Raw genomic sequence first — 12,249 nt, forward strand, 5'->3', positions numbered from 1 at the left:
AAGTTCTTCCACACCAAACTCGCTCATCCATGTCTTTATGGACCTTGCTTTGTGCACTGGTGCGCAGTCATGTTGGAACAGGAAGGGGCCATCCCCAAACTGTTCCCACAATGTTGGGAGCATGGAATTGTCCAAAATCTCTTGGTATGCTGAAGCTTTCAGAGTTCCTTTCACTGGAACTAAGGGGCCAAGCCCAGCTCCTGAAAAACAACCCCACACCATAATCCCCCCTCCACCAAACTTCACAGTTGGCACAATGCAGTCAGACAAGTACCGTTCTCCTGGCAACCGCCAAACCCAGACTCGTCCATCAGATTGCCAGATGGAGAAGCGTGATTCGTCACTCCAGAGAACGCGTCTCCACTGCTCTAGAGTCCAGTGGCGGCGTGCTTTACACCACTGCATCCGACGCTTTGCATTGCACTTGGTGATGTATGGCTTGGATGCAGCTGCTCGGCCATGGAAACCCATTCCATGAAGCTCTCTACACACTGTTCTTGAGCTAATCTGAAGGCCACATGAACTTTGGAGGTCTGTAGCGATTGACTCTGCAGAAAGTTGGCGACCTCTGCGCACTATGCGCCTGACCCCGCTCTGTCATTTGAGTTCTGAGTTGCTGTCATTCCCAATTGCTTCCACTTTGTTATAATACCACTGACAGTTGACTGTGGAATATTTAGTAGTGAGGAAATTTCACGACTGGACTTGTTGCACAGGTGGCATCCTATCACAGTACCACGCTGGAATTCACTGAGCTCCTGAGAGCGGCCCATTCTTTCACAAATGTTTGTAGAAGCAGTCTGCATGCCTAGGTGCTTCATTTTATACACCTGTGGCCATGGAAGTGACTGGAACACCTGAATTCAATTATTTGGATGGGTGAGCGAATACTTTTGGCAATATAGTGTATTTATCACCATAGAACGACATGGCAGATTCTAAAATTAGAAACAATTATTTTTTATGAAGGTACACGTGTACCTCTACTACTCGGCGGAAAACGTTCACTTTTTCTAATTTATTTGTTTATTTTTCATTACAAACTATATTATCAGCATAAAAGTTTGAGTGAAAAATGTGTGCAAAACCCGATGATTATGATATAATCATGATCCGGCAAGTACATTTTCACAGCGCATCTTGTGGAAGAATTTAATGAAAGAAAACCTGTCCTTTTGTACAAAATGTGTTAACACAGTTAATGTCACAAATCTGCTTATTTGATTACGGATCATGATATTGTGTGGAATCTTAAATATTTATTTTTATGTCACACATTTTTCAAAATCATGCGGCGGGGTAATCACTAGCATGCAAGCAACAGCGAGAGAGGAGCAGACTGTTTTTTTTTATATTATGTTCCTCACGCTATATCTTGATGTAATCCTTCATGATCATGCAACGTGTTTTCATCAGCTGAATGGGAGGTTAAACACTATTAAAGTGTGACGAGACTCGTGCTGTACGAGCAACCCATTCGCACATCACAAGCGGGTCAATTATTCAGCACTTTTTGGTGAATTGCCTGCAAACTCCTAAAACTTTATTTCCAGGTTTAATTTATATTTTGAATAGACTTATATTTTTGAACCCCACGATGTGGGTTTATGTTTTCTCTTTTAATTGTTTAATGTAGATTTGAGTGCGACCGTGGTTTAAGGAGGGTGTATGCTGGGTTGAAAATCTCAAGGATTAATAGTGGTGTCTTCCTAATTACATCACGTGTTGTTCTAAAAGCAAAAAGAAACAAATTAAACACCGAATGTAGGCTGTCATCCGCGCAGCCTGACCGAAGCAAAGCGGGTGCGTTTACTCGTGTAATTAACCGAATGTGAAGCGCTGCCGGCACGTGATGCGTGAATGGCTTGAATGCACTGCATGAGTCCGTTGGGTACCCAGCAGTCTTGTCACATTTTATGTTTTTGTTTATCCTCCCATTCAGCTCATGAAAACACGCTGTGTGATCATGAGGAAGGATTACGTCAAGATGTAGATTGGAATGCAGGTGCGAGAAACTTCATATAAATAAAACAGTCTACTCCTCTCACCATTGCTGGCGTGCCAGTGATTACCCCTCTGCAAGCCAATGTTGTACAATTGCCGACCCCTGCATTAGACGAAAGGCAACTGACAAAACGTTGGCTAATGTTAATATATCAATCCCTCGAATTTATCGATAAAATAACATGCTGATCAATAATCGATACATTGATATTTTATGACATCCCTATAGATTTGCTCCGATCAGCCACAACATTAAAACCACCTGCCTAATATTGTGTAGATTCCCCTCGTGCCGCCAAAACAGCACCAACTATTCTTCTCACCATGATTGTACAGAGCGGTTATCTGATTTACCGTAGACTTTGTCAGTTGGAACCAGTCTGGCTATTCTCTGTTGACCTCTCTCATCAACAAGGCATTTCCATTCACAGAACTGCCGCTCACTGGATGTTTTCTGTTTTTGGCACCATTCGGAGTAATACTCAAACCAGTCCATCTGGCACCAACAATCATGCCACGGTCCAAATCACTGAAATCACATTTTTTCCCCATTCTGATGGTTAATGTGAACATTAACTGAAGCTCCTGACCCATATCAGCGTGATTTTATGCACTGCAGCCACACGATTGGCTGATTAGATAATCGCATGGATGACTGTTGGTGCCAGACGGGCTGGTTTGAGTATTTCTATAACTGCTGATCTCACACACCCAAAACATCAGTGAGCCACCACCATGCTTTACAGTGGGGATGGTATTCTTTTCACTATAGGCCTTGTTGACCCCTCTCCAAACATAGTGCTTATGGTTGTGACCATAAAGCTCTATTTTGGTCTCGTCACTCCAAATTACAGTGTGCCAGAAGGTGTGAGGTGTGTCAAGGTGTTGTCAGACATATTGTAACTGGGCTTTTTTGTGGCATTGGCACAGTAAAGGCTTCTTTCTGGCAACTCGACCATGCAGCTCATTTTTGTTCAAGTATCGTCGTATTGTGCTCCTTGAAACAACCACACCGTCTTTTCCAGAGCAGCCTGTATTTTTCCATTACCTTGTTATGCAGGTCTTTTGACAGTTCTTTTCTGCTCCCCATGGCTCAGTATCTAGCCTGCTCAGTGCATCCATGTGAGAGCTAACAAACTCATTGACTATTTATACACAGACACTAATTGCAATTTAAAAACCCACAGGTGTGGGAAATTAACCTTTAATTGCCATTTAAACCTGTGTGTGTCACCTTGTGTGTCTGTAACAAGGCCAAACATTCAAGGGTATGTAAACTTTTGATCAGGGCCATTTGGGTGATTTCTGTTATCATTATGATTTAAAAAGGAGCTAAACAACTATGTGATAATAAATGGCTTCATATGATTACTATCCTTAAATAAAGACCTGCATGATCAGTCATATTTTCAAAATCAATGCCAAAATTTCACAATTTCTGCCAGGGTATGCAAACTTTTGAGCACAACTGTATATATAGATATATTTATATATATAGTGCTTATGTGGTGTTGAGGGACAGAGTTATCTGAGATACTGTATATTATACCATAATAACAGACCACAAAAGTTATTTTTGTTGAGGGAAAAACTTGTTTTACAGCACTTTTAATTTGTTTTTTCAAAAAACATGTGTTTTTGCAATATGCATCTAATACTCACAATGTTCATGGCATTTGGCAAGTGAATGCAGATCATCTACGTGATAATAGTCATAGCCTGATGTCCCCAACACCTCAAACGGCATATAGCCAATGATTGGTGGTGCTCTGAAACAAAAGAACACACAAATACCTCATTAAAGACTTTGAAAAGACTGGATAATGATGGTTATGAAAGAGTCTTAGACAAACAAAGCAACACAGAGGGTGAGTGTACAACCTGTGATCTAACAGAAGAAACTTCCACTCCAGACTGTGTCGAGATGTGAATTCTTCATTGGGCTCCTCCACCGTACACATCTCCTGAGCACAATCAATAACAGCAAACGGGTCAATACTGGCTTGTTTATACCTGTAATGCCTAGTTATGATGCATTTCCATGGTTGTCTGTGCAAAATAGATCTGCATGACAAATAATGATTGATTATCAGCTTACTTTGATGAATTGGGGTTTGGCCAGCCTCACAGTAGCAATAAAACAGACTTGATCACCGAAGGCTGGTTGCAACGAACGCTGTAAAATTCCCTCAAGGCCATTTCGTTTTGACTGAGGCACTGCAAGAGGAGAGAGACAAAATGGATATTTGCATAAAAGGAAATGTTGTTGTTTTTGGCATTTGCTTTAAAGAAATAAGTTCACCCAAAAATTTAAATTCTGTAATGATTTACTCACTCTCATGTTCCAAACCTGTAAGACTTTCTTTCTTATGAGGAACACAAAAGGAGATGTTTTAATAAATATCATGATTCACAGACTGTCCTCTCAATACAATTACAGTGGATCCTGCCTCACTTTAAAGCTTAAAAAAGGACTAAAAAATAGAGCTGGGCGACATGGCCAAAAATATTAGCACAATATTTATTTTCATATCATTCGATAACGATATCATGATATACATTGCATCCCGTTAATGGTGAAAGAAAAGCATTCCACAAGTTAGACCTAAAGCATAAATGTAAACTTGTTGGTTTACAAGTAAACTCCACATAGTAAGCTACCTTTTAATTTGAAGTGTAATGCAGTAATGTGAGCCATGAGCTAGAATGCCAACCACCAATAAACAACATCAAGTAAATATTTTCTAGCCTGTGTCAAACAATTTGCTGACGTGACAGCACTATGGATCATGAAAAACATTTAACTAAATACATAAATAAACAGCAATGGTGTTGATGTCGGAGTTGCTGTTGTGTCCAGTCGATAGCTGTATAGAGCGCAACAGTGACCGCCCACTTTTTCAACCGTTCCACAAGTATTTTCCCCATTCATTTCTTCCATAGATTTTAATAAAATCCTTCATAAGAGTTGTGAGCCATGAACCAAACCAATCAGCTCTGAGGTGAATCACAACATCACGAACTTTGTTTTGAGGCAAAAACTTATTTGAAGGTACAAGGCTGTGTACTTATCGTCTTTACTGAGGGCACGTACTACAATCCCATGAAGCATTGCGAATGATATCAATGAATAAAAAAACTATGGGAATACATATAACTATTGATTTTAGGTTGTTGATAAGTATAGAAACAATATATTTTCCATTTAAATATCCCGATATGTACAAATATATAAGTAATTTAAGAGCGAAGGGAGACCAACTCAATTACGTCATTCACAGTGTGTCAAGGGAGTGTGTGGTCGCTCCGTGGCACGGTTCTGATTTGTGGATCTTTCTCTGCTGTGCCATGGGAAATGTAGTTGTTTACCATGAATTCTGCTATCAAACACGATTTTTAAACAATGAAGTTGAGATAACGCAGACGGATGGCTTCAACGGAAGCATATACCATCGATGAACAACCTTGTAGCTCACGGTTGGTTTGTCTTTAAAGGTTTATAAGCTATAGTTGAAAATCAATTCATCTATGGGATAAATTAATGGGATTTTAACTTCCGGAACCAGACTGTTGCGCTCTATTGCATTGTCAGTGCTGTCTTGTTTGGTACACAATGATATAATATAAGTCAGATAGCTAAGTGCTAGCTCCGGGCTACCAAGCCTCATTACTGGTTTATATGACAACAGGACTATGTAGCTGCTAGCCAGCTAGTACTTCCTAACTGACTGATTTAATGACTGTTATTCATTTATTTAGTTGTGTGCATAACTTTGCTGAACTGCTTGCATTTTTAGCAACAAGTATCTGATCCAATTCTCTTTGTAGAACATCGGCTAAATATCGAAAATTACTCAAAAGTTTATCAATTTCAAGGATTTTTCCCCCCGATAAAAATCTATATCGTTTTATTGCTAAGCCCTACTCAAAAATATCATAAAAGTAGTCCATGCGACTCATGCTCACATTCCAAGTCTTCTGAAGGCATATGACAGATTTTTAAGTAATTTATCAGTGGAACTCTTGAGGTCTGTTGCATGTTAATTAGTGATGCAAGTTCTCATGTGAACATGTTAACACATGAATATTCATCAGCACATTTGGGACTACATGAACTACATAGTTCACCAGAATTTTCATACTTGGGTGAATTATTCCTTTAAAAAACAAAAAATTAATTGTTGAGTCAAATGCTGGGAACATATTTTTGAGTATTTAATCATTAGAAAAAAAAAAAAAAAACACTCACTATTGGCGAGAGACTTAAAGTTGCCGATAAACTTGACGTATTCGTACACAGGTGGTTTCTTGGTATCCACAGAACCTCTGAGCATGTGACAACAAAACTCCGTCTGGTTCTTAGCTAAGAAGAATAACCAAAAAAAGGATTAGGTAACATAACAAAGTGCACTGAGACTATGTTACTTTGAAAAAGACTACATGCTGAGACATTTGCACAGAATAATATTTGAGGGCAACACCATCTCAGTGGGCAGGGCAAATCACCACAGCAGAAGAAATTTCTTATGGGGGATGAGGGTGGACACTCACGCTTGAGGTAATCAGAGCTGAGGTTTTCAGTGTCTGGGTGGGAGGACAATGCTTTATACACTTCCACATGTTCTCCCATTGGAAGGAAGTTCAAAAGGTTCTGATCCACCATGTCCGACTGAAACACAGAAAAATATGATTATATATGTACATTAGTCACAGACTGATATATTGGCCAAGCTGATGAATCAGTCCATATTTGGCCATTTTGATAATTAGCTTGGATGATAAACAGAAGTGTTAGCTCCTCATGTCAGTTTCAAACTGCACCGACAGCCTTATCTACATCAATAATGAACAATTACTGTTATAAATATTTGTTTCAGGGCATTTTGAGTAAATATTCTATCAAATAGGTGTTCATTTCATTTCAGCAATTTTGTTTACATTACATTTGCTGTCATTTAATTGCACTATGTACATATCAACATTATTTCTCCAACCCTGCTGTCTAAACATCGGTCATCGAAAAACCTATCTGTTAACCACTAATTAAAATTTGTATGCACACATCATCTCACTTACAGGCAGATGCTCAAGTAGAGAGGTGACGCTTTCTGAGATGTAAATGATGTTGCCATCAGTCAGCATTACTAAGAAGAACCCATCCAGCGCCTTGACAACATAAAAAAACCAACAAGCATTAGCACAACTCCAATTTATGAACTAAAATTTAATTGGACAGTGTTTGGTGAAAAATGCACTCATTCTATTAGTGGATACATCCTTCAATACAGAAAGATACCAAAAGAGAAACACATACAGACACACATCAGCCACAGCAGGTCTCACCTCTAGCATCAGCTGTGTAAACTCTTCATTGCTAAGGAACGGGGGTTTCCAATTCTGTTTGATCTCACTCGACTCAGACTGCGCAGCAATTTCTGCATGTGAAAACAAACACTTACTCTTGACCATTCTGCTTGAGATCTGCACTCTAAAGTCTAATTTAAACTGACCCAACAAACATCCACATTTCAAATATTCTAAAGTTGGATTTTGGGTTTAGGCCACATCCACACTAATATGCTTTGCTTTGGTAGAGGAAAAATCGTTCCAATATAGATGAAAGGCACAAATGTAGCAAAATCAATGCATTTTCAAACTAATGTGTGGACCTGAACAGTGTGCATTATGCAATGATGAACATTTCAAACACTAGTACACTGTGTTCTACATAATTCAGTTTTTGTAATCTTACAACTTGAGTAAAATGTACAGTGCTGTGAAAAAGTAGTCGCCTCATCCTGATTTCTTCTATTTTTGTGTATATCTCATACTAAATTGTTTCAAAAATTCAAACAAAATCTAACATAAAACGAAGGAAATCTGAGTAAACACAAAATACAATTTTTAAATGATAATGCTATTTACTTAAAAGTTATCCAATACCAACTAGGCCTGTGTGTAGTATTTGCCCCAGTTACTAAATCCCAAAATCTATGAAACTGCATTCATAATGGGGTTCAGCTGGACTAGACAAACACAGGCCTGATTACTGCCAGCCCTGTTCAATCAAATCAACACTTAAATATAACTTTTTCAGCAGCATGAAGTTGGCTAAAAGGTTTCACCCAGTAGCACAATATGCCAAGGTCGAAAAAATTTCAGAAATGAGGAGAAAGGTGAATTAAATACATCAGTCTGGGAAGGGTAACAAAGCTATTTCAAAGGCTCTGGGACTCCAAAGAACCACAGTGAGAGCCAGTATCTCCAAATGGAGTAAATATGGCACAGTAGTGAACCTTCCCAGAAGTGGCCGACCTTCCAAAACTCCTCCAAGAGCACAGCAACGACTCATCCAGGAAGTCACAAAAAAGCCAAGGACAACATCCAAGGAACTGAAGGCCTCTTTCACATCAGTAAAGGTCACTGTCATGACTCCACTATCAGAAAGACATTGAGCAAAAATGTCATCTATGGAAGAGTGGCGAGGCGAAAATCACTGCTTAACTGCTAACCCAGAAGAACATTAAGGCTTGTCTGAATTTTGCCAAAACACACCTTGTTGATTGTAACAAAAAGGTCTCTTGATTATCGGAAAGGAGGCGGGAACCGGATGAACAATCACGAAGAATTTTAATCAGACACAACACAAACACTGACGCACACACACAACTCCACGTGCATCTCTCTCTCGAACTGGCATCTCCGGCTCCTCTTTATCCCTCTCCGGGCTGATTGGGATGATTCAGCGCCAAGCGTCCATCCTTATGGCCCGGCCACCCCCTCCTCCTCGTCACATACCCCCAACGCCCGATTCAGGCCGGGGAACCATCTGGCCTGACTTACTACTCCTCCCCATTCCTTGAGGGGAGGGGGTGTTGCCCTTCCGGTCGTTCGGCCACCGGCTGGTCTTCCCCGCCTCCTGGAAACATGAGCAGGATGAGGGGAGGAAGAGGGGAGAGAGAAAGAGAGAGTGAGAGAGACCGAGAGAGAGGAGAGAGAGAAAAGAAAAAGAAAGTGAAAGAAAAAAAAACTTTGGTTCCTGACTACACCGCCCACCCGGTCCTCAGCCAGCTGGAACACCTCCATCAGCAATGCTGGGCAATGGCACTGGACTCACTCAGCCGTCCCTTGGCCGCCGCCGAGCTCCTCCGCCTTCCGGCGCTTGGCAGCTGGCTCCTCTGCCTCCCGGTGCTCACTGACGAACCGCTCCAGTACCACCAGATCCTGTATTCTCGGCGTTGCGTTCTTGAGCCAGCAGCGAGGTCTCCAGGAAAGCATGGTCCTCCTCCAAAGTCCCAGGTTTCGGCACCAGGGTAACAAAAGTTCTCTTGCTTATCGGAAAGGATACTTGAACCAGATGAACAATCACGAAGACTTTAATCAGACACAACACAAACACTGACGCACACACACAACTCTGCATACATCTCTCTCTCGAACTGGCATCTCTGGCTCCTCTTTATCTCTCTCCCGACTGATTGAGATGATTCAGCGCCAGGCGTCCATCCTTATGGCCCAGCCACACTCTCCTCCTTGTCACAGTGATCCTCAAAGCTTTTGGGAGAATGTTCTGTGGACGGATGAGTCGAAAGTGGAACTGTTTGGAAGACAGGGATCCAGTTACATCTGGCATAATTCAAACACAGAATTCCACAAAAAGAACATCATACCTACAGTCAAGCATGGTTGTGGTAGTGTGATGGTGTGGGGATGCTTTGCTGCGTCAGGGAAACATGAATTCTGCTCTCTACCAGAAAATGCTAAAGAAGAACTTTCAGTCATCAGTCCGTGAGTTGAATCTCAAGCGCAACTGGATGATGCAGCAAGACAATGATCCAAAGCATAGGAGTAAGTCCACCTTTGAATGGCTCAAAAGCAGCACAATTTATGTTTTGGAGTGGCCTAGTCAAAGTCCTGACCTGAACCCGATTGGGATGCTGTGGCAGGAACTTAAACAGGCATTTTATGCTTGAAAATCCTCCAATGTGGCTGAACTAAAGCAGTTTTGCAAAGAGTGGGCAAAAATTCCACCATAGCGTTATGAAAGACTGATCTCCAGTTATTGGAAGTGTTTGGTTGCAGTTGTTGCTGCTTAAGGTAGCACAAACAGCTATTAAGTTTAAGGGGGAAGTTTGTTTTTCACATGGGTGATTTAGGTGTTGGATAACTTTGTTGGATAGAATGCTACATTGTTGTCACACAATCTCATTAAGTAGCATTACTGATTCAGCGAGGGGCGTTTTTATCTGTTTTTTTTGTTTTTTTTTGCCAGTCAAAAGTTTGGACACACCTACTCAAAATTTTGCATATTTTGGAATAACAGTAATAGTATAATGTTAGTATAATAGTAATTTTAGAATAATAAAGTTAGCAAAACAATGAAATTAAACACTTTACTACACACTCTGGGCATTTTCTCAAACAACCTCATGATACCCACCTGGTATGCTTTTTAAACAGTACTGAAGGAGATTGCATTTCCATTATTATCTGGTCCTCATCCAATAAAAAAAAACAAGTTTTAGTTCAAATTGAAATCTTGTAAAGTTACTCCATGCATTTTAAAATATTGCATACTGCAGAAATACCATGTTTACAGGGTTAGGCTGTAACGGAATACATGTAATGTCATTACGTAGGGCTGTCACAATTATGAAATTTGGCTGACGATTAAATGTCAAACAAATAATTGTGATTATGACAATTAATTATCTGTTTTAGAGTTAACGATTAATTGTCTATTTTAGGGCTTTCACGATTAATTGACATAAATTGTCATATTTCTTAAGGTGCATGTGTGCTTCATTCACCTTAATAGTAATTTGACATATTTAACTTCAAACATATAAATCCAATAATAAAATAGGGATATATGATTTCCTTTTAAGGCTTTAAAAACTTACATTATCATATCAAATATTAAAATATTTCTAAATACTTAAAATATCTCTTTTTGGTCAAATTTAATTTTGGTAAATTTTACATTTACACTGTTGTTTTTGGAAATCTATTAAACCACTAATAATTTAATAAAAAAACAAAATAATTACACACACACACACACACACACACACACACACATATACATATACACACACACACATACATTATATATATATATATTAGTAAAATATTTCTGTCCTAATTTCTTCACTTTCACACGTTATTTTAGTGCTCTTTAATTAAACCCACGAGACCTTATTTCTCATGAAGCAAAACCTTTTTGACCTGTGAGAAACCGTGAGACATGGAAGTGAACCAGTTATAGAAATATACATCTTTTCATTTTTTATGAGATGAAGTAGTTTTGGGGAAATACAGCAAACAAATTTTAAGTATTCTTTTTGAGATACATTTATTCCAAAAGTATTAATGAATTCATTGTAACTATAGATTTCACCAGAATGATTTAATAAATCTGCAACAAAAATTAATCCTTTGTTAAACCAGTCTATCTTGAAAATAGTCTTGTTTTTGAGTAATATATGTTGATTGTTCCAAATTATGCATGAGTGTGGAGAAAAATTGTGCTTGTAGAGTTATGGAAGTTGGTCAGTTTAAAGGGGAGTTTGGTACATTTGAAATTACAAGAAAGTAGAAACTTAAATCCACCACATCTATTAAAGATCAGTGGTGGTGGCATAGTGGGCTAAAGCACATAACTGGTTGCTGGTTCAATTACCACAGCCATCACCACTGTGTCCTTGAGCAAGACACTTAACCCCAGGTTGCTCCAGGGGGATTGTCCCTGTAATAAGTGCGCTGTAAGTCACTTTGCCAAATGCATAAATGTAAATGTAAGTTGGGGATAAAAAAACCATGCACTATTATTCCCATCGAGACAATGTTTGATCCAATTAATTTTAAAGATACTGTTAGTAGTACTAAAGTCTAACGCATTCAATCCTCCCTTTGAGAAACTTCTAATAATTGTTTTCCTTTTAACATACTCTGTCTTATTTCTCCAGATAAATCTGTATTAAATAGTATCAATTGCCGCACACATCTTAGACTCTACAAAGAGAAACAATGCAGGATATCCCAGTCTTGAAATCCCTTCAGCCTTGGAAACCAATACAAGACCCTAAATAGATAAGTCTCTTTGGAGCCAACAATTAAAATATTTCTAGTTTTTTGTAAAAAATTCTCTTTGACTCTTTCAGAGGCCAATTTGCTAATCAAAATTCCTAAATATCGAACTGCCTGTTTGACCTCTATTCCGGATATATTTAAGTCGTCTAATTG

The 12,249-nt window shown here is 39.2% G+C and overlaps 1 protein-coding gene across 8 annotated transcripts in view; it reads right to left on the bottom strand.

Annotated features, from left to right (window-relative positions):
* Nucleotides 1–12,249, bottom strand: part of LOC127443356 (circadian locomoter output cycles protein kaput-like) — a 47,045-nt gene that overhangs the window by 20,304 nt on the left and 14,492 nt on the right. For 4 of the 8 annotated variants that reach the window (XM_051701866.1, XM_051701868.1, XM_051701867.1 and 1 more), the window contains 7 exons: nucleotides 7,348–7,439; nucleotides 7,081–7,170; nucleotides 6,556–6,673; nucleotides 6,254–6,367; nucleotides 4,103–4,221; nucleotides 3,886–3,968; nucleotides 3,667–3,773 (listed from right to left, as the gene is read on the bottom strand). In XM_051701866.1, the coding sequence (XP_051557826.1) occupies nucleotides 3,667–3,773; nucleotides 3,886–3,968; nucleotides 4,103–4,221; nucleotides 6,254–6,367; nucleotides 6,556–6,673; nucleotides 7,081–7,170; nucleotides 7,348–7,439 (723 nt within the window). Of the gene's footprint in view, nucleotides 1–3,666; nucleotides 3,774–3,885; nucleotides 3,969–4,102; nucleotides 4,222–6,253; nucleotides 6,368–6,555; nucleotides 6,674–7,080; nucleotides 7,171–7,347; nucleotides 7,440–8,665; nucleotides 9,602–9,678; nucleotides 9,816–12,249 lie in introns of those variants that run through there. The other 4 variants (XM_051701869.1, XM_051701872.1, XM_051701871.1 and 1 more) reach the window with 4 other exon arrangements.

Source organism: Myxocyprinus asiaticus, chromosome 7 (genome assembly GCF_019703515.2).
Source record: "Myxocyprinus asiaticus isolate MX2 ecotype Aquarium Trade chromosome 7, UBuf_Myxa_2, whole genome shotgun sequence".
Taxonomy (NCBI): Eukaryota; Metazoa; Chordata; class Actinopteri; order Cypriniformes; family Catostomidae; genus Myxocyprinus; species Myxocyprinus asiaticus.